At 43.7% G+C, this 23,626-nt stretch overlaps 1 protein-coding gene across 1 annotated transcript in view; it reads right to left on the bottom strand.

Annotated features, from left to right (window-relative positions):
- Positions 1 to 20,897, bottom strand: part of LOC138674640 (nucleoplasmin-like) — a gene marked incomplete at its 5' end in the record, with an annotated part of 183,052 nt that extends 162,155 nt beyond the window's left edge. The window contains one exon of the mRNA XM_069762455.1: positions 20,864 to 20,897. Coding sequence (XP_069618556.1) covers positions 20,864 to 20,897 — 34 coding nt within the window. The remainder of the gene's footprint in view (positions 1 to 20,863) is intronic.
- Between the last annotated feature and the right edge of the window lie 2,729 nt (positions 20,898 to 23,626).

Raw genomic sequence — 23,626 nt, 5'->3', positions numbered from 1 at the left:
GCTGGCTTTATGCCAGGGTCAGGATGATGTAGAAGTATATTGTCAGAAATTTAGGAAATGGTCAGTACTCACTCTGTGGAATGAATCTGCACTAGCGGCTTTGTTCAGAAAGGGTCTCTCTGAAGCTCTTAAGGATGTAATGGTGGGATTTCCTATGCCTGCTGGTTTGAATGAGTCTATGTCCTTGGCCATTCAGATCGGTCGTCGCTTGCGCGAGCGTAAATCTGTGCACCATCTGGCGGTATTGTCTGAGAGTAAGCCTGAGCCTATGCAGTGCGACAGGACTATGACTAAAGTAGAACGGCACGAACACAGACGTCTGAACAGACTGTGTTTCTATTGTGGTGATTCTACTCATGCTATTTCTAATTGTCCTAAACGCACTAGGCGGTTCGATAGCTCTGCCGTTATTGGTACTGTACAGTCCAAATTCCTTTTGTCCATTACCTTAATGTGCTCTTTGTCATCATATTCTGTCATGGCGTTTGTGGATTCAGGCGCTGCCCTGAATCTGATGGATTTGGATTATGCTAAACGTTGTGGATTTTTCTGGGAGCCTTTGCGGTGTCCTATTCCGTTGAGAGGAATTGATGCTACACCTTTGGCCAAGAATAAGCCTCAGTACTGGGCCCAGCTGACCATGTGCATGGCTCCTGCACATCAGGAAGTTATTCGCTTTTTGGTACTGCATAATTTGCATGATGTGGTCGTGTTGGGGTTGCCATGGCTACAAACCCATAATCCAGTATTGGATTGGAACTCTATGTCGGTAACCAGCTGGGGTTGTCAGGGAGTACATGGTGATGTTCCATTTTTGTCTATTTCGTCATCCATTCCTTCTGACATCCCAGAGTTCTTGTCGGACTTTCAGGATGTATTTGAAGAGTCCAAGTCTGATGCCCTACCTCCGCATAGGAATTGTGATTGTGCTATCGATTTGATTCCTGGTAGTAAATTCCCTAAGGGTCGTTTATTTAATTTGTCCGTACCTGAACACACCGCTATGCGCAGTTATGTGAAGGAGTCCCTGGAGAAGGGACATATTCGCCCATCGTCGTCACCATTGGGAGCAGGGTTCTTTTTTGTAGCCAAGAAGGATGGTTCGCTAAGACCGTGTATTGATTACCGCCTTCTTAATAAGATCACTGTTAAGTTTCAGTATCCCTTGCCATTGATTTCTGACTTGTTTGCTCGGATTAAGGGGGCTAGTTGGTTTACTAAGATTGATCTTCGTGGTGCGTATAATCTGGTGAGAATCAGGCAGGGAGATGAATGGAAAACGGCATTTAATACGCCCGAGGGTCATTTTGAGTATCTGGTGATGCCGTTTGGACTTGCCAATGCTCCATCTGTTTTTCAGTCTTTTATGCATGACATTTTCCGTGAGTATCTGGATAAATTCTTGATTGTTTACTTGGATGACATTTTGATCTTCTCAGATGATTGGGAGTCTCATGTGAAGCAAGTCAGAATGGTTTTCCAGGTACTGCGTGCTAATTCCTTGTTCGTGAAGGGATCAAAGTGTCTCTTCGGTGTGCAGAAAGTTTCATTTTTGGGGTTCATCTTTTCCCCTTCTACTATCGAGATGGATCCGGTTAAGGTTCAGGCCATCCAGGATTGGACTCAGCCGACATCTCTAAAAAGTCTGCAGAAATTCCTGGGCTTTGCTAATTTTTATCGTCGCTTCATCTGTAATTTTTCTAGCATTGCCAGACCATTGACCGATTTGACCAAGAAGGGTGCTGATTTGGTTAATTGGTCTTCTGCTGCCGTGGAAGCTTTTCAGGAGTTGAAGCGTCGTTTTTGCTGTGCCCCTGTGTTGTGTCAACCTGATGTTTCTCTTCCGTTCCAGGTCGAGGTTGATGCTTCTGAGATTGGTGCAGGGGCGGTTTTGTCACAGAGAGGTTCTGGTTGCTCAGTGTTCAAACCATGTGCTTTCTTTTCCAGGAAATTTTCTGCTGCTGAGCGTAATTATGATGTGGGCAACCGAGAGTTGCTGGCCATGAAGTGGGCATTCGAGGAGTGGCGTCATTGGCTTGAGGGTGCTAAGCATCGCGTGGTGGTTTTGACTGATCATAAGAACCTTACTTATCTTGAGTCTGCCAAGCGCTTGAATCCTAGACAGGCCCGTTGGTCGTTATTTTTTGCTCGTTTTGATTTTGTGATTTCATACCTTCCGGGCTCTAAAAATGTGAAGGCGGATGCTCTGTCTAGGAGTTTTGTGCCCGACTCTCCGGGGTTATCTGAACCGGCGAGTATCCTCAAGGAAGGAGTCATTGTGTCTGCCATCTCCCCTGATTTGCGGAGAGTGTTGCAGAAATTTCAGGCTAATAAACCTGATCGTTGTCCGGCCGAGAAACTGTTCGTCCCTGATAGGTGGACTAGTAAAGTTATCTCTGAACTTCATTGTTCGGTGCTGGCCGGTCATCCAGGAATCTTTGGTACCAGGGAGTTGGTTGCTAGATCCTTCTGGTGGCCATCTCTGTCACGGGATGTGCGTGCTTTTGTGCAGTCCTGTGGAATTTGTGCTAGGGCTAAGCCCTGCTGTTCACGTGCCAGTGGGTTGCTTTTGCCCTTGCCGGTCCCGAAGAGGCCTTGGACACATATTTCGATGGATTTCATTTCTGACCTTCCCGTTTCTCAAAAAATGTCGGTCATTTGGGTGGTCTGTGATCGCTTTTCTAAAATGGTCCATCTGGTGCCCTTGGTTAAATTGCCTTCCTCCTCTGATTTGGTGCCTTTGTTCTTCCAGCATGTGGTTCGTTTACATGGCATTCCTGAGAATATTGTTTCTGACAGAGGTTCCCAGTTTGTCTCGAGGTTCTGGCGAGCCTTTTGTGGTAGGATGGGCATTGACCTATCTTTTTCCTCGGCCTTCCATCCTCAGACTAATGGCCAGACCGAACGAACCAATCAGACCTTGGAAACATATCTGAGATGTTTTGTTTCCGCTGACCAGGATGATTGGGTGTCATTTTTGCCGTTGGCTGAGTTCGCCCTTAATAATCGGGCCAGCTCGGCTACCTTGGTCTCTCCATTTTTCTGCAATTCTGGGTTCCATCCTCGTTTCTCTTCAGGACAGGTTGAGTCTTCGGACTGTCCTGGTGTGGATTATGTGGTGGACAGGTTGCAGCAGATCTGGACTCAGGTAGTGGACAATTTGACCTTGTCCCAGGAGAAGGCTCAGCTTTTCGCTAATCGCAGACGCCGTGTGGGACCCCGACTTCGTGTTGGGGATCTGGTTTGGTTATCTTCTCGTCATATTCCTATGAAGGTTTCCTCTCCTAAATTTAAACCTCGTTTTATTGGTCCGTATAGGATTTCTGAGATTCTCAATCCGGTGTCTTTTCGTCTGACCCTCCCAGACTCCTTTTCCATACATAATGTATTCCATAAGTCGTTGTTGAGGAGATACGTGGCACCTATGGTTCCATCTGTGGAGCCTCCTGCCCCTGTTTTGGTGGAGGGGGAATTGGAGTATATTGTGGAGAAGATTTTGGATTCTCGTGTCTCTAGACGGAAACTCCAGTATCTGGTCAAATGGAAGGGTTATGCTCAGGAAGATAATTCCTGGGTTTTTGCCTCTGATGTCCATGCCCCAGATCTTGTTCGTGCCTTTCATGTGGCTCATCCTGGTCGGCCTGGGGGTTCTGGTGAGGGTTCGGTGACCCCTCCTCAAGGGGGGGGTACTGTTGTGAATTCTGTGGCTGAGTTCACTTCTGTGGTCACAAGTGGTATTGCAGTCTCTGGGCTTCCTCCCTCAGGTGTTTTGGTGAGCTCGTTGGCTGCCTTGCTATTTAGCTCCACCTGAGTCTGTCTTCCTTGCTCCTTGTCAATGTTCCAGTGTTGGATCTGAGCTACTGCATCTTTCCTTGGGCCTGCTGCTCTGCTAGATAAGTGCTTCTAGTTTGTTTTCTGTTTTTTCTGTCCAGCTTGCTATTAACTTTTGCTGGAAGCTCTGGGAGGCAAAGGGGTGCACCGCCGTGCTGTTAGTTCGGCACGGTGGGTCTTTTTGCCCCTTTGCGTGGTTTTCGTTTTAGGGTTTTTTGTAGACTGCATAGTTCTCTTTGCTATCCTCGCTCTGTCTAGAATATCGGGCCTCACTTTGCTGAATCTATTTCATTCCTACGTTTGTCTTTTCATCTTGCTAACAGTCATTATATGTGGGGGGCTGCCTATTCCTTTGGGGTATTTCTCTGAGGTAAGTCAGGCTTGTATTTCTATCTTCAGGCTAGTCAGCTCCTCAGGCAGTGCCGAGTTGCATAGGTAGTTGATAGGCGCAATCCACTGCTGCTTACAGTTGTGTGAGGATAGATCAGGTACTGCAGTCTACAGAGATTCCACGTCTCAGAGCTCGTCCTATTGTTTTTGGTTATTGCCAGATCTCTGTATGTGCGCTGATTACTGCACGCTGTGTTGCCTGATTGCCAGCCATAACACATAATAGAAAGGTCATGTGACTGACAGCTGCCGTATTTCCTATATGGTACATTTGTTGCTCTTGTAGCTTGTCTGCTTATTAATCAGATTTTTATTTTTGAAGGATAATACCAGACTTGTGTGTGTTGTAGGGCAAGTTTCATATGTCAAGTTGTGTGTGTTGAGTTGCATGTGGCGACATGCATGTAGTGACTTTTGTGAGATGAGTTTTGTGTGGCGACATGCGTGTAGCAACTTTTTGTGTGTCGAGTTGCATGTGACAGGTTAGTGTAGCAAGTTGTGTGCAGCAAGTTTTGTGCATGGCGAGTTTTGCGCGTGGTGAGTTTTATGTGTGGTGCGTTTTGAGTATGTGCAAGTTTTGTGTGAGGCAACTTTTGCATGTGTTGCAACTTTTGTGAATGTGGCAATTTTTCCGCGTGCACAAGTTTTGCACGTGTGGCGAGTTTTGCTTGAGCCTAGTTTTGCATGTGGTGAGTTTTGAGTGTGGCGAGTTTTGAGCGGCGACTTTTGTGTTTCGACTTTTATGTGGCGAGGTTGGCGTATGTGTTCAAGCACGTGGTAGTTTGTGGCGCCTTTTGTGTGTGTGTGTTCATATCCCTGTGTGTGGTGAGTATCCCATGTCGGGGCCCCACCTTAGCATCAATACGGTATATACTCTATGGCGCCATCGCTCTCATTCTTTAAGTCCCCCTTGTTCACATCTGGCAGCTGTCAATTTGCCTCCAACACTTTTCCTTTCACTTTTTCCCCATTATGTAGATAGGAGCAAAATTGTTTGGTGAATTGGAAAGCGCGGGGTTAAATTTTCTCCTCACAACATAGCCTATGACGCTCTCAGGGTCCTGACGTGTGAATGTGCAAAATTTTGTTGCTGTAGCTGCGACGCCTCCAACACTTTTCCTGTCACTTTATCCCCATTATGTAGATAGGGGCAAAATTGTTTGGTGAATTGGAACGCGCGGGGTAAAAATTTCGCCTCACAACATAGCTCTAGGGGTCCAGACGTGTGACTGTGCAAAATTTTGTGGCTGTAGCTGCGACGGTGCAGATGCCAATCCCGGACATACATACACACATACACACACACATTCAGCTTTATATATTAGATGTGTCTCAATGACATATATATATTGTGATGCAGTGACCCCTGTGACAGCTAGGGGGCGCTGAGAGTGCTCATTGGGATGTGCATGGAGGCATATCTATTGTGATAATCGTGGTGAAACAGTGACTGGCTGTGTTGTGAATGGCCGATATGTGTCGCAGAGGGAGTCTGCGTTATAAGTCTGATGCAACGTTGTTGTTCTGGGACCTGTAGTCCCTCAAGAGTGTATATGTATGGTGTAGTGGTAAGGGAGACTTACTAGGCTAGTTGTGTGAGATGGGTGGGACAAACTAGCCACACATCCACACTGCTATCCAGGGGAGTGGTTAAGGGTATATAATGTGACCAGGGTGTTGGTCACATGGTCCTGTGTATGGTTGCTGTGAGTGACCTGTGTGTTCCTGTGTGGTTCCAGCGGAAGGTCCTGGAGAGCCTGTGTGTTGGGAGGTCCTGGGAGTAGGACCGGATCCCTGAATAGCACACTGAACTACCTGTGTTGAATTACCTGGGAGTAGGAGTTCTGAATAGCACATGGTGGGGCTTTGGACCTGGGGAGCCGGGTGTGTTGGATTTCCTGGGAGTAGGAGTCCTGAATAGCACACTGAACAACCTGTGTTGAATTTCCTGGGAGTAGGAGTTCTGAATAGCACATGGTGGGACTTTGGACTTGTTAGTGGCCTGGGGTGTTGGACAAGGTCCTGAATAGCACCTGGACAGGTCACATGTGCGGTTCATGTGAGGAGGAGGCTTCCTGAATAGCACATGCTGGAGTGTTTGGAGGTTCTGGGAGTAGGACCGGATCCCTGAATAGCACACAGTGACTGTGGTTCTGGATGGACTATGTTGGGGGAAGCTACCGTCCTTCGGTGGGTCTGGACTGACTAAGATATGCTGCCCAGGCAAGTTGGTGATCCCTGTGAGGCAGCTTTCCCGGAGGAGTGGACTGACGAGGAGTCAGCAGGTAGAGCAGGAGCTCCCGTTAGGTACCTGTACAGACTGTTGGTGCTTGTGATGTTCCATGAACTGTGTGGTCTCCCACAATGACTGAATGGAGTGAGGTTCAGCGTGTTTAGAGACTGCGACCCAGTGTCATATGCTCTGTATGTGACTTGGGACATTGGTGAAGTGTACGGCGTACAGACACCCATGGTAACTGGGAGAAGTGAGAGGTCCAGCATGTTTAGTGTCCATGAGACAAAGCCGTAAACGTGAGTTAAAGCCGTAAATGAATTGTTAAGACAAAGCTGCAAGTTAATATCACCAGTTGGTGCCCATTGTGTTCTATGGAATGTATATTATGAACTGCATAACCCGGTTTATGACACTTTAATAAACCGTATGGACTGTTTTGTGTTCAAAAATCGTGCTTGACTATGTTGATCCCGTGCCAAGCGAGTGTCCCCCAATACACTTAAGGTACCGTCACACTTTAGCGATGCTACAGCGATACCGACAACGATCCGGATCGCTGCAGCGTCGCTGTTTGGTCGCTGGAGAGCTGTCACACAGACAGCTCTCTCCAGCGACCAACGATCAGGGGAAAGACTTCGGCATCGTTGAAACTGTTTTCAACGATGCCGAAGTCCCCGGGTAACCAGGGTAAACATCGGGTTATTAAGCGCAGGGCCGCGCTTAGTAACCCGATGTTTACCCTAGTTACCATCGTTAAAGTAAAAAAAACAAACGCTACATACTTACCTACCGCTGTCTGTCCCCGGCGCTGTGCTTCTCTGCTCTGGCTGTGAGCACAGCGGCCGGAAAGCAGAGCGGTGACGTCACCGCTCTGCTTTCCGGCTGCACGCCGCTCACAGCCAGAGCAGAGAAGCCCAGCGCCGGGGACAGACAGCGGTAGGTAAGTATGTAGTGTTTGTTTTTTTTACTTTAACGATGGTAACCAGGGTAAACATCGGGTTACTAAGCGCGGCCCTGCGCTTAGTAACCCGATGTTTACCCTGGTTACCAGCGAAGACATCGCTGAATCGGCGTCACACACGCCGATTCAGCGATGTCAGCGGGACCTCAACGATCAAAAAATGGCCCAGGCCATTCCGACACGACCAGCGATCTCACAGCAGGGGCCTGATCGCTGCTACGTGTCACACATAGCGAGATCGCTACTGAGATCGCTGTTGCGTCACAAAACTTGTGACTCAGCAGCGATCTCGCTAGCGATCTCGCTATGTGTGACAGTGCCTTTAGTGAGAGCAATCTTACAATATACCTATTCTATGTGTACACATTTATTCTACCTATTCTATTGTAAGCTGTCAGTGTGATTTTACTGTACACCGCACTGAATTGCCGGCTTTTCTCTCTAACACGGCTGCGTATTTCTCGCAAGTCACACTGTTGGTCCGTGTGTAATCCGTATTTTTCTGGCCCCCATAGACTTTCATTGGCGTATTTTTTGCGCAATACGGTGACAAACGCAGCATGCTGCGATTTTCTACGGCCGTACAAGACCGTATAATACAGTTCAGTAAAATACGGCAGATAGGAGCTGGGCCATAGAGAAGCATTGTACCGTATGCAATCCGTATTTTCAGCACCTCTCTTACGTCCGTAAAACACGGTAGTGTGACGCCGGCTCAGAAATCAGTTCAATCTGGGTATTAACCCATTACTTGCCAAATTATCAATTTTCATTTTTTTTTAATGACAGATTTTTAATGATTTGGGTCCTAATGAATCAGAAACATAATTTGCAAAATTTTTTCAAGAACGGATTTTTCAGAAAAGGGCGTCTCAATATTCAATTAAAAATGACAATGACGTGATTTTCTATTTTACTTATTTTGCTTATTTCTCATTTTACAAACACAACACAAAAAATTGGACCTAATTATAAAAATTATAAAATCTTCGTTGCTAGAAGCTAAAGATTAGGCATCCCCCAAAAAGGACATTGGTAGATAATGGGTTAAGGCTTCCTCACCTGAGCGCATAACTCAGATGAGCTATGTGCAATGTTTTGGTTAGCTCTTAGACCAGTGTTATACTATGGGGCAGTGCAGATCTATGTTTTTTTTCTCATGCTAATTTGGCATAAGAAAAAATTAGCAGCATGCTGCAAATGGATCTGCTAATGAGATCGTCCACCCCCATTCAAGTCTATGGTGCGTATAAAACATATTACTACACTCGGATGTCATCAAAATGCATTCTGATTTACGTAGAAACAGACAATGGAGAAGATGGAGAAATTAAGTTCTCCATCTCCTCCACAGCTGTGATACGTTACTCTCATGAGAGAGAATTGGATCACGGTAACCAGACACTTGACTTGAACTCTAATCAGAGTGTCATTAACATAATTGATCGGATTCTGTCTCCTGAGAGAATCAACACTCATGTGACCTTGGTCTAATTCACAGACTACTTGATAGGACTGGTGGAACGCACCGAGTAAATAATAAGGTGCGTTCGCAGTCCGGGGTCCACCGTGCAGGAGAGAACCCGCTGCTGGCAAATGGCGGCACTATATGGCGGTGGAAACTAACTCTGTTAAGTCACAGAGCCGTAGTACCGCACCAAGAGCGCAAGCAAGAGGTCACAGAATCCAGTTCCAAGACACGGGATTGGGTTCGTCTAGACCTCTTGCGCACGACACCGCTACTGGGTGTCAGAATAAACTAAAGAAGTTTGAAGCACAAGAGTGCGAGCAGTGCCGCACTGGTGGACGCCACTAACCACCCAGGCTTGGGTTGGAAAGCGCTTTATAACACACGGCGCCGCACTGGCGGTCACAGCAATAGACGCTGTAACGTATGTTTTTGTGCTGAGACGCTGTAGCTTATGCTAGATGCTGATAGCTCAGCTGGGCGCTAGATAGCATACATCCGCCTTTCGTGAACAGTCATACACAAGGGAGGGGATGTTTAAAGAACGACTTGCACACATCAACACACATATGTTTTCAAATGTACACTAGCGCATGGCCGTGCGGTCATGCAAACCTTTTATAGCTGCAGCAAGTACAGGACCTTCCCAGAAGGACCAATGGGAGGCTGCCACAGATGTTGAGCACCTTCAGGACCTTCCTGGAGGACCAATGGGATCTGCTGCAGTATCTGAGCATGTGACCCTTGATCTCCAATGAGAGATCTTGCCCTGGGTATGCTCAGAAGGGGAAAAGCAGGACATAGTCCCCAAAATGTCTGCTTGTCGCTGCCCAGCACTGGCTTTCATGGCAGAAGCTGGAAAAGCAGCAATAACCCTATGCAGAGTGAGGCTGAGCAAGATGCTGGGACCCACGTCTCCACTGCGGCAGAAGAAGAATGGGAGACCGCAGCGGAGATGGCCCGAGATTCTCCCTGTGCAGAGGCGGGAACTCGACCCCTAACACTACTTCTCTCAGATTTTTCAGTGCTGCTTATTTTTCAGATTACTGATTTAAGCATTTGTCCAAAAATTCTGACATCCTCTCACTATTTTAAATCACCCTAAAATGGCTTTTAAACAGGCTTCAATACTCCATATTTAAAAGCTGAACTACACACATGGTGATGTGATAGCTGCAAGACATTATGTGGAAACTTGCATGCTCGTGTTGTGGTTGCGTCAACCTTCTGTAACTCATGCAGTTTTCTGCGATGTGTAAAATAACAGCAGGCAATCTGTGTGAATTTAATTCCTGGGGGATAGACAAGTTTGCTTCATCACATCAAATTAATTCACTCATCTCTATTTAGCACTACTATATATCTATATACACTGTGTTCCAAATTATTATGCAGATGACATTTTTTGCGGATTTTCCTAAATGGTCGGTTTAAATGACAGTCAGTCTAATAAAAGTCATCACCCGTTAGATTATACATCAAATTTTATTAAAGAAACCTCCCAATGTCCCAATGATAACAGTATAATCTCCAAAAATGAATTAAAACTCACAATGCACTGTTCCAAATTATTAGGCACAGTAGAATTTCTAAACATTTGATATTTTTTAAAGAACTGAAAATGCTCATTTGTGGAATTTGCAGCATTAGGAGGTCACATTCACTGAACAAAAAAACTATTTAACTCCAAAACCTCCTAACAGGCCAAGTACATGTAACATACGACCCATTCTTTGATATCACCTTCACAATTCTTGCATCCATTGAACTTGTGAGATTTTGGAGAGTTTCTGCTTGTATTTCTTTGCATCAAGTCAGAATCGCCTCCCAGAGCTGCTGTTTTGATGTGAACCACCTCCCACCCTCGTAGATCTTGTGCTGGATGATACTCCAAAGGTTCTCTATAGGGGTGAGGTCAGGGGAAGATGGTGGCCACACCATGAGTTTATCTCCTTTTATGCCCATAGCAGCCAATGACTGAGAGCTTTCTTTGCAGCATGGGATGGTGCATTGTCGCATGAAGATGATTTTGCTCCTGAAGGCACGTTGCTGCTTTTAGACCATGGAAGAAAGGTGTCAGTCAGAAATGCTATTTACTTTACAGAGGTCATTTTCACATCTTCAGGAACCTTAAAGGGCCCCACCAGCTGTTTCCCAATGATTCCGGCCCAAAACATGATTTTTCCACCTCCTTGCTGACGTCGCAGCCTTGTTGCGACATGGTGGCCATCCACCAACCATCCACTACTCCATCCATCTGGACCATCCAGGGTTGCTCGACACTCATCAGTAAACAAAACTGTTTGAAAATTAGTCTTCATGTATGTCTGGGCCGACTGCAACCGTTTCTGCTTGTGAACACTGTTTAGGGGTGGCTGAATAGAAGGTTTATGCACCACAGCAAGCCTTTGAAGGATCATACACCTTGAGGTTCGAGGAACTCCAGAGGCACCAGCAGCTTCAAATAACTGCTGCTTTGCAATGGTATTTTGGCAGCTGCTCTCTTAATCCAATGAATTTGTCTGGCAGAAACCTTCCTCATTATGCCTTTATCTGCATGAACTCTGCCTGTGCTCTGTTTCAGTCACAAATCTCTTCACAGTATGATGATCACAAAGTTTTTGTGAAATATCTAATGTTTTCATACCTTGTCCAAGGCATTGCACTATTTAACGCTTTTCAACAGCAGAGAGATCCTTTTTATTTCTCATATTGCTTGAAACCTTTGGCCTGCTTAATAATGTGGAACATCATTTTTAAGCAGTTTTCCTTTAATTAGAATCACCTGGAAAACTAATTATCACATGTGTTTAAGATTGATTTCAGTTATCTATTGAGCCCTGAGACACAATACCATCCACAAGTTTTTTTGAAAAACAAAACAATTAACTCTTTATGACACTTAAATCCAATTTGCATAATAATTTGGAACACAGTGTAGTATGTTGTAGAACTATTTATGTAGATAATATAGCAATATTATTTAATGTACTGTACTGCGTATGGTGGAATTATTTTTGTATTTTATGAAGCATTTTTAGGTGTATATACACAGTATACAGTGGAATTATTTAGTACTGCTCATCCTGGTTAATACAGAGGGGATGGGAAATTATATTTTAATATCTGAGGTTTTTTTTGACAGGTTGGGGTATTTTGGAGGTTGGGGGGTTCAATTTTTATCTAAAGTAGCTGGAAGATCTGGAATCAGTCCTGGTCAGGGTAATTGTTAAATGCTAACACAGACTTCTGCTGCCATTATCACATTTCCAAAAAATGAAGCCTACTGGAAAGTGAATGGTGGGAGGAGGTAAAGGATGGAGTGACTTTTCCACAGAGAACACCAAATGACGCAAAAGCCACATTCAGAGCTCAGTTTCCATAGTGAATAATTCCCACTACGCCTTTTTTTTTGTATGTCTGAATTATCTGTATCACAATGGATGTGTGACACATTTATAACTTCATCTTCACTTGTCTGGAAATATTTTCATGCTAAATTCATTTTGATCATCCCGGGAAACACAATCATATAATTTATCATAAGGTGAAAATAGATTTTAAAATGAAGTGCCCTATGGTGTCACTTCGTATGGCCAGAAACCGTTTACCAATAGCGCCATTAATATATATATTTACTTTTTTTTTTAAATGGAACTTTACATTTTTTGTTTTGTTTTTTCCTTCCGATCTACTGGTGTATGTTTCCATTCACTTGCAGAACGATCTTGAAAATAATGGGAAACTAAAAAACTAATTATAAAGGGGGAAAAAGGAAAGTTACACTATAGGCAACATATTTATGAATCAGATTTTGTATTTAGTGGCTCATGGATATCCCATTATTCTTAAAGGGAAACAACAGCTGATATATTACCCAGGTCTCTTTATAGAGACACACAGAGGAGATCTGTCACTCCAGGGCAGTGGGCGAGGAGAAGCTGCCGGGAACCCGCCCTTCTGACTAGTCTCCTGTGCAGCTCAGTCCAAATACAAGAGATAAAATTCTGCTAAACCTGTCAATTTTGGTTGGAGCAGCGAATCATCGGATGTATATAGGGGCCCCCCTATATATTATGTGGGGATTATAAGTATGTGGGGATTATAAGTATGTGGCAGTGGCGGTTGGAATTCAATCCTGATCCTTTGGCATTGTGGGGAGATAAGATGATTTTGGCAGAGGGTCTTTCATAGAGAACACAAGAAGTTTCGGCTGAGCGCTCATGTGCATGGGGGAGTCGAGAGAATAGCTGTCATTTTGCCAACAGGTGTCTCATGTGTATCTTAGGGCAATCCAATCATCCTGGGAGGAGAAGACAAAAACAAATGTAAAAGAAAAAAACCCTGAAAATGTAAGTCACTGCTTTTTTGTCTTTCTGAGAATAATAAAAAACTAAAGAAATAAGCATAGCACTTGGTATTGTCACTTCTGTAAACACCTGTTGTAGCAAATTATTTAACACGATAATGAAAAAAAAATTAAAACTCCAGAATTGCTGTTTTTTTGGCCAATGGTCATCAGACTACAAAGTTGGTCAATGTCTTTAAAGGGAACCAGTCAGGCAATCCATACTGCCCACACCACAGGCACCATGAATCGCAGCCTGATTGCACAATTGCAGTCAAGGATATAATTCTCGGCACCAGAGTTTTCAGAGAAAGTATATAAGAAGATCCTCCCCTGGCCGGCTCTTCCCAGGGCTGCTGCAGGTAATTGACAGGTCTCGCCCTATGTGCATACTAATGAGAGACCTGTGAATCACCTCTAGCAGCGCTGGGAAGAGCCAGCTTGGGACACATCGTCTGGTATATCTTCTCTGAAACTCTGGAACATTTTATAGAATAATATACCCAACTGTATTGATGGAGCCAAGGTCTGATTCATGCTGCCTGTGGTTTGGGCAACATGAATCACCTAACAGGTTCCCTTTAAGCCTGTCAAATCCTACTTCATTTACTAAGAGACTTGGTTCCACGTATGAACGACAGCAACTTCCAATTTCTCCCTTTTTAAACAGTAATAACCCGTTTCTATGAGCAGAATTAATGTCTATGGGAGAGTGGGAGTCGAGGACTGTTGGCCGACCTATTCATTGGTCCATATAATGAGAAGAAAAATGATGCAGCACTCACCCTTGCGCTTCTTCCAAGTGTGCTCTTTATTCAGCAAAACATACTATACATAGTATGAACCGGCATACGCAGTGATCTGTGAGGGAGCGGGAGTGAGGAGAGACCGGACGACAGCTGTTTCGCGCTACGGCGCTTCTCCAGGACCTGTCTCCTCACTCCCGCTCCCTCACAGATCACTGCGTATGCCGGTTCATACTATGCATAGTATGTTTTGCTGAATAAAGAGCACACTTGGAAGAAGCGCAAGGGTGAGTGCTGCATCATTTTTCTTCTCATTATATGGTCTTGTACAAAACTCTGATGATTGCATAGCACCACCCGCAGCTCACAGCAAGGGAGACCTCATCTGTCCTTCTGAAACAGATCGTTTAAGCGAATCTCCAATTGCGCTATAGTGAAGCTCTGTGCCGATCATCTTTCTGTTTCTTGGTATAACGAAGTTATTCATTGGTCCTCGTGGCTTGTCTATGGCATGTTCTTCTTCCAATCCACTGACTGATGGAGCCATACACTAGATTAACTGATTTAACTTCAGATGAATGCAATGGATCTAATCACTGATTCTACAACCCTACCACGGGATGAAATAAATCACAAATATCAGTTCCTATTTCTTTGATTGAGGGCGCTCAAAGCTAAATTGAATTGTCAGCCATACAATAATACAGCACTTAAAAAATTCTACATCATCATGCCTTGACGAACGTTTGCTGTCAGATTTGCCACGGTCAAGATTATTTTTAAAATTTGTCTGAGATCTAAGCGCTCATGCACATGATAAAGCTGTATATAGTGTGCCACCATATGGTACTTCTATAATGCCATGTATTATGGAGGTATATTCTCTCAATGGGTTATTCCCAACATTGATAGTGATCACTTATACTTGCAGTAGATGAATCATGTGCACCACTCTGTTGTCCGTGCACCACTCCATTGCACGTGCACCACTCTGTTGCTCGTGCACCACTCCATTGACCGTGCGTCACTCCGTTGACCGTGCGTCACTCCGTTGACCGTACGTCACTCTGTTGTCTATGCACCACTCTGTTGTCCGCGCACAACTCCATTCCCCGTGCACCACTCTGTTGCCTGTGCATACTCGGGATCACTATTCCAAAACTTTGTAGCAATAAAGGAAAATCCAGGAACCAGGGCACCAGACGTCCTCCTCTTGGTAACTTCACTAGTGCAGAAAAGTCACATTTCAGCCATGCAGGGCCTTTATCAAGCCATAGAAAAACACGCATAGCTCTCTTTTCGTATGGCTTGATATGTTGTGATTTTTCTGCATTAATAAAGTTTCCAAAAGGAGGATGTCTGGTGCCTTGGTTCCTTGGTTTCTCTGTATTGATGGTAATAATCACCTATACACAGGATAGGTGATAACTTGCTGTTTTAGTGGGTGCAAACTATTGGGACCCCACCATTGTCAAGAACAGAGCTCTTAGAAAAGTGCATTGGCCATGCCTGCGCCACCTCTCCATTCATAGTCTTTGGGGAGCGGGGGGGAATCCCAAGAAATGTGCTAGGTTATGAGTATACACATGGGTGCCTTACAATTTATCACTTGGAGGAAAGCCGATAGCCGTCCATGAGCCCCAAGAGTCTCATCCATGTAGCCCGGAATTATTGCGCTTTCATAAATTTTCCTATGCTCCTCTCCCTGGTCCCAGCTGCGTTAGATAACACAATGACAATGGATAATTACAATGTGACACATGAAATATTTTTGGATGATGAGAATTGTCATCGGGTACGTCAGTTCAATGACAATACAGACATGGCTGAAACTTTATCTGCTTGTTTCCTCTGTAAAGGAAGCCGAGCACGAAGACCTTCACCTAGTTATCTGCCATTTGCTGTCACGCAACCCTCAGCCATCTGTCTGCAGCCACAAGTCAGCAGCCACTTAACCAGCGTTAATTAAAGAGCTGAACCATTCCTGTCAGATCTCATCCTACTCATCCCACCTCTGCAATACAGGAGATGCTCACATTGTCCTGACGCTAGTAGAGGTCACATATCAAAGATATCCAGGGAAAACCTATTGCATACTAGGAAGAAGAAAAATCACGTTACCTCACCTTTTCTTTCATTGAAACTGAAGGAATACAAAATAGGATTTTTTTAAGAGTTTTTCAGAGTGGATCAGTTCCAAAATCCTTCTCAAAAACTGCTTGAAAAAAGTTAGAAGACCACTCTTATTAATTTCTAACATCAGAATGCCAAGAACCCACATAATGACTAAGTCCCGTGTAAATTACACAAGAAAATACCTCTCCAACGAGAGCCACATGTTAACCCACTCCATAAATACATGAAAATAGGAGGAAGACCGAGTATAACGGGTTAAAAACAAAATACTTTATTATAACATCTGTCACATAACAAACAGTACAAAAATCTATATATAAAACCAGAAAAGGATGTATGGACGATCCCCGGTGCCCCTAGCCCCCCATAACTGTAGGAAATAACTCAATGGCAAAGCACCAACTCTCCATATAATATACAGATACAGCGACCAAGTGGTTTACATGAACACAATATACTAGAGCAGCGCTTACCAGGAGAATAAATAATGAGGTAACAGAGCTGGGTGGCTGGTTGGACCGGGTTGGATCTTGCAGACGCCCCAACGTACGTTTCGCCTCCTTAGTACGAAGCTTTTTCAAGGGGATACCGCCATAGATCAAGAAGGACCTTTTATGAGTCATGTAGCATCACATGGGGCCGGTCACATGTTGTGAAGCGGCCAATGATATTGGCATAAGCTTGACAAAGCCCAAGTGTTGGTCGAAACGTTGCTGTGTCATGGCTAGTGTTGAGCGATACCGTCCGATACTTGAAAGTATCGGTATCGGATAGTATCGGCCGATACCCGAAAAATATCGGATATCGCCGATATCCGATACCAATACAAGTCAATGGGACACCAAGTATCGGAAGGTATCCTGATGGTTCCCAGGGTCTGAAGGAGAGGAAACTCTCCTTCAGGCCCTGGGATCCATAGGGATGTGTAAAATAAAGAATTAAAATAAAAAATATTGATATATTCACCTCTCCGGTGGCCCTTGGATATCACGCTGGTAACCGGCAGGCTTCTGTGTTTAAAATGAGCGCCTTTAGGACCTGCGAATGACGTCACGGCTTCTGATTGGTGGCGTGCCGCTCATGTGACTGCCACGCGACCAATCAGAAGCCGCGATGTCATTCGCAGGTCGTTAATTCCTAGAATTAGGAGTTTAGTGAATGAGAATGACGTCGCGGCTTCTGATTGGTCGCGTGGCGGTCACATGAGCGGCACGCGACCAATCAGAAGCCGCGACGTCATTCGCAGGTCCTAAAGGCGCTCATTTTAAACACAGAAGCCTGCCGGTTACCAGCGTGATGTCCAGGGGCCGCCGGAGAGGTGAATATATCAATATTTTTTATTTTAATTCTTTATTTTACACATCCCTATGGATCCGATACCGATACCCGATACCACAAAAGTATCGGATCTCGGTATCGGAATTCCGATACCACAAGTATCGGCCGATACCCGATACTTGCGGTATCGGAATGCTCAACACTAGTCATGGCTGAATAAAGCTTATTTTGAAGATTTCTACACCTGGGTGGAGCGCTGTTCATTATATATTGATTGGTCTGGCTATATCCGGGACGGTTCCCTGGATGTTGAACGGGCGCCCCAGTACTGTGAGTGCTGTCAGCTTTTGCTTTTTCTATTGGACATCTTTGAAGCAGATCCTAATGGATCCAGGCTGTGTCCTATGAAAAGGCTGCAAAACAATGCTTGAGGAAAGAAAACTTACAATACACATCAAAATCGCTTCAGGAGAGCAAAAACTCCTTCAACTTTTTCCAAAAAAGTAGCCTTTCCTGTAGTTGATTCCTTTTTAAAAATGCTCATATGGCCCGATTCAATATTGCCTGTAGGTCTATTATTTTTTGTTTATGTGATATTCATTTTACAGGTGCTTCTCACAAAATTAGAATACCATCAAAATGTTAATTTATTTCAGTTCTTTGATACAAAAAGGGAAACTCATATATTATATAGAGTCATTACACACAGAGTGATCTATTTCAAGTGTTTAATTCTGTTAATGTTGATGATTATGGCTTACAGCCAATGAAAACCCAAAAGTCATTATCTCAGTAAATTAGAAAACTTTATATCACCAGCTTGAAAAATGATTTTAATGTCTTAAATTTTGGCCTACTGAAATGTATGTTCAGTAAATGCACTCAATACTTGGTCGGGGCTCCTTTTGCATCAATCACTGCATCAAAGCGGCGTGGCATGGAGGTGATCAGCCTGTGGCGCTGCTGAGGTGTTATAAGAGCCCAGGTTGCTTTGATAGCAGCCTTCAGCTCATCTACATTGTTGAGTCTGGTGTCTCTCATCTTCCTCTTGACAATATTCCATAGATTCTCTGTAGGGTTAAGGTCAGGTGAGTTTGCTGGACAATCAAGCACAGTGATACTGTTTTTAAACCAGGTATTGGTACTTTTGGCAGTGTGGACAGGTGCCAAGTCCTGCTGGAGAATGACATTTCCATCTCCAAAAAGCTTGTCAGCAGAGGGAAGCATGAAGTGCCCTAAAATGTCCTGGTAGATGGCTGCTCTGACTTTGGTCTTGCTAAAACACAGTGGACCTACACCAGCAGATGACATGGCTCCCCAAACCATCACTGATTGTGGAAACTTCACACTAGACCTCAAGCAGCTTGGATTGTGGCTTCTCCACTTTTCCTCCAGACTCTGGGACCTTGATTTCCAAATGAAATGCAAAATTTACCTTCATCTGAAAACAACACCTTGGACCACTGACAACAGTCCAGTTCTTTTTCTCCTTGGTAAGACGCTTCTGGCGTTGTCTATTGGTCATGAGTCGCCTGACACAAGGAATGTGACACTTGTAGCCCATGTCCTGGATACGTCTGTGTGTGGCGGCTCTTGAAGCAATGACTCCAGCAGCAGTCCACTCCTTGTGAATCTCCCTCAAATTTTTGAATGGCCTTTCCTTAACAATCCTTTCAAGGCTGCTGTTATCCCGGTTGCTTGTGCACCTTTTTCTACCACACTTTTTCCTTCCACTCAACTTTCCATTAATCTGCTTGGATACAGCACTCTGTGAACAGCGAGCTTCTTTAGCATTGACCTTTTGTGTCTTACCCTCCTTGTGGAGTGTGTCAATGACTGCCTTCTGGACATCTGTCAGGTTAGCAGTCTTCCCCATGATTGTGGAGCTACTGAAACAGACTAAGGGACCTATTTAAACATTTAAGAAGCCTTTGCAGGTGTTTTTCATTAATTATTCTAATTTACTGAGATAATGACTTTTGGGATTTCATTGACTGTAAGCCATAATCATCAACGTTAACAGAAATAAACACGTGAAATAGGTCACTCTGTAGCAACTTTTGTTAAAACTCTGTCTTTTGCCATTTCTCTGTTCTTTACACTAGAAATGGATGGATTGATAGATATTGGGTGTTACCATTGATTGAATAGTTTCAGTCAATTTCAGGAAGCAATTTGAAAGCAAAATAACAGAGGAACAGAACACATCTGGGTTCTAAGAAGAGGGGCTACAGAATGGCAATTTTTGGAGGAAAACAAGTGATTACTAAAACATATCGGGACCAGTTACTGCTCCTTTTTTTCTTCTCATAAGTGGAACTGTATTGGCATCAGTTAAGCCCCTTTCACACATCAGTTGTTTGCTATCAGTCGCAATTCGTCGAACTTTGAAAAAAACGAATCCGGCGACTGATGCTGCCGGATCCATTTATTTTTTTCATAGACTTGTATTAGGGACGGATTGTGACGGATGGCCTCAAGTTTCATCTGCTGTTCGCCGGTTCCGTCAAAAATTGTTTGTCCGGCGGCCAGAGACAATGGACAAAGTAACGTTTTTTGTGGACGTCGGAAAATCGGACAGTGACGGATCCGTCGCCATCCGTCGTTTGCTGGAATGGAAGCCTATGGGCGCCGGATTCTGTTTTTTTTTTAACTGAGCATGCTCCAATTTATTTAGGATCCAATTAGCCAGATCCGCTAGTCGGATCTGTCGAAAAAACAAATCCGTCGCATCAGTTTTACACAATCTGTGGCGGATCCGTCGATCCAAAGGATTGTGACTGACGGCAAAAAACTGATGTGGGAAAGGGGTCTTAGTCAGTTCATCCCAGTGATCCATTAGTGGCTCTCAAAGGTCCATACTAAATCATATTACCAGACAATTCAGGGCCTGGCTCCAGGAGTAGATGTTCAAGTCAGAGGCATACGCTCTGCATCTCCAGGTAGCATGCCGGCTTGTGGAGCTGCAAGCTCAGAGCTTAGTGGGCTTTTTCTCAGAAACATGAACACTCACGTTCATTCTGTCATGATTCTCCACCTTTCAGTGTGTCTGGACACAGTGAATTACTGTCTGCTGTCCAATCTATAGCAGGACTGTGCGTATTTGATAGACAGATCAACTGTCCAATCGGATGCCGGGGCGTGCTGAGCGGTCAGTGTTTTGTATGACAGTCTAGTCATCCAATTGAAGTGGGGTGTTGTCTGAGCTTCTTCCAGGTGTCTGCTGTTCGGATAATTACCTGGCTATTTAACCAGCTGTGCCACAGACTAGTGCCAGTTGTAGCTTCTTGCTCACTGGTGTTTGCTTTGTTTCACTGCGCTCAATGCTCTCATCTACTGCTGCCTGACTAAGGACCACACTCTGACCATCCATTTGCTTTGACCCTCTGCTTGATCAGCTATGTTCCTGGTATTTTGACCGCTGAACTGATTTTTTTTTTGTTCACCAAAGTACTTGAAGAAGTCTTACCCGAAATATGAAAGTGACTGATACATGGTCCGATTTATTTTTTTCATGCAGGTATTCGATCTGTGAGCAAAAAAAAAAAATGGTCATCTGAACACTGTCAATTTATTTTCACGAACTGCGCTCGGATCACAAATACTTGTGAACATAGCCTAACTGAAAAAAAAAATATCATAACTTCAGGAAGCATAGTATGCTGAAAGTAAAAAAACACTATACCGCTTAAGCTATAGATAAATGCTTTACTTTTAAAGGGTCTGTTATGTTAACAGATTTCAGTCATGGGGGGTAGAGCAGTGTCAATCACCGCTAAGTGCATAGTGCCTACGACTGTGGCTCACAGTGCTATAAGCAGTGTGTGTAGTCACACCGGCATGCCTGCATGACTGAAAGCTGGCAGCTCGTGGAGGAAAAAACAAATTATGTCCCAAGAGTCGCAATGCTATTTACCTGCAGAATATCCGCAGAACTGCAAATAAGTGGCATTAACCTACCTGAAAGGAGGATCCCTTGAAAAAAATGTATTACTGGAGCGATTAGTTTATGTGGGGACAATGGTACATAACAGATGCATCTCACAAAATTAGAATATCATCAAAAAGTTCATTTATTTCAGTTCTTCAATACAAAAAGTGAAACTCATATATTATAGAGAGTCATTACAGAGTGATCCACTTCAAGTGTTTTTTTTTTCTGTTAATGTTGATGATTATGGCTTACAGCCAATGAAAACCCAAACGTCATTATCTCATTAAATTAGAATACTTTATAACACCGGCTTGAAAATATGATTTTAAAATCCGAAATGTATGTTCAGTAAATGCACTCAATACTTGGTCGGGGCTCCTTTGGTATCAATTACTACATCAATGCGGCATAGTATGGAGGTGATCAGCCTTTGGCACTGCTGAGGTGTTATGGAATCCCAGGTTGCTTTGATAGCAGCATTTAGCTCATCTGCATTGTTGGGTCTGGTGTCTCTCATCTTCCTCCTTACAAGTATCCACAATCAATGATGGTTTCAGGAATCATGTCATCTGCTGGTGTAGGTCCACTGTGTTTTATCAAGACCAAAGTCAGAGCAGCCGTCTACCAGGAAATTTTAGAGCACTTCATGCTTTCCTCTGCTGACAAGCTTTTTAGAGATGGAAATTTCATTCTCCAGCTGGACTTGGCACCTGTCCACACTGCCAAAAGTACCAATCCCCGAAACCATCATTGGTTATTTCTGTTAACATTTGGTACAGAAACCTTTGTTTGCAATTACAGAGGTCAGACATCTCCTGTAGTTCTTCATCAAGTTTGCACACACTGCAGCAGGGATTTTGACCTCCTCCTCTATCCAGATCTTTCAGGTTTCGGGGCTGTTGCTGGGCAACATTGAGTTTCAGCTCCCTCTAAAGATTTTCTATTAAGTTCAGGTCTGGACACTGGCTAAGACACCAGGACCTTGAAATTCTTCTTACAGGACCACTCCGTGGTGAGCGTGCATACAAGCCATGGAGATTGAGTGAAATTACTTATTTGTTTAAAACAAAAAACAATAGTACCTCCTGATTCCAGAAGATTTCCATAGGTGGCTCTTACACAAATCTTCTGATAATGTTTTTCATTCTGTCTAAAATCTTGCAGGAAGCACCTGGCTGTGCCCAGTTTTTGGTGAAATCATGTTCTTTATTCTTTTGGATTATGGCCCCAACAGTGCTCACAATACTTTAGAGATTCTTCTGTAACAACTGCCATCAGTATGTTTTGCAACAATAAGGTTGTTATAGTCTTGAGAAAGCACACTTGTTTTACCCTTCATGAAATACTTCTTGTATGGCACCTTGGTAATGAGACACCTTTTTATAGGCCATAACTTGAACCAGCTGACATTATTTTTCATTAAGTGGCAGGATTGCTTTCTAGTTACTGATAGATGTCAGCTGGTGTCATGACTTTCCTTGGCTTTTTGGACCTTTCTTTCTTTGTGTGTTCAATACTTTTTCCCTGTGTCATTTCTCTTTTTTACACAGACATAACTTAATTTATGCACAGAGATAAATATAGAGAAAAATGTTTTATGTACATCTATGGTTTGATTTATTTGCCTGTGTGTACTGGACGACTTGTTATCAACATCTAGTGAGAATTTCATGTCAGTAGCCCCTTTAGAAATATATATAAAATTGGTGACATGTTCAATATTTATTTCACCCTCTGTATATATGTTTACAACATGTAAACACTTTATTTGATGTTGTATATAGTCACCACTTTTCTTTTTCACTATGTTATATTATCTGTTTTTAGATAACCTTGAGGAGGACCATTTAAGGTTGAAAGGATGGACCATGTATCTGTATGCACCTGTCGGAGTTAGTTAAATAAAGCTTTACTTATTTCAACATATTTTAGTGGACATTACTTTGGGTTGTAGAAGAACATTGGCCATCATGAACCATATTAATATTGCATATTTCAATTGAACATATACAGTATCTTCTATATATATGTTCTCATATACATGGAAATCTGGTCAACTTTTTGTTGGGTTGAGGGCAAACGTATTTCTTTCGGAGAGCAGGCGCAACACCATTATGTAAATATTAAGTTTTTTCATAAAAATCCAAGTGAAGTATTGATGATGTTGGGATTAGTGTCTACCAACAGTATATCCCGGGAAGTTTACCCACCACTTTTCTTTCAAGTATGAAGAATGTGGCTTGGTATGAAGTGTTATTCTAGGTCCATTCTTTATGCATGTGCTGTAGGTATACTTTA

This window comes from Ranitomeya imitator, chromosome 4 (assembly GCF_032444005.1).
Source record: "Ranitomeya imitator isolate aRanImi1 chromosome 4, aRanImi1.pri, whole genome shotgun sequence".
NCBI classification, from domain to species: Eukaryota; Metazoa; Chordata; class Amphibia; order Anura; family Dendrobatidae; genus Ranitomeya; species Ranitomeya imitator.
The sequence above is the reverse complement of the archived record's forward strand: the minus strand, read 5'-3'. Positions and strand labels throughout refer to the sequence as shown.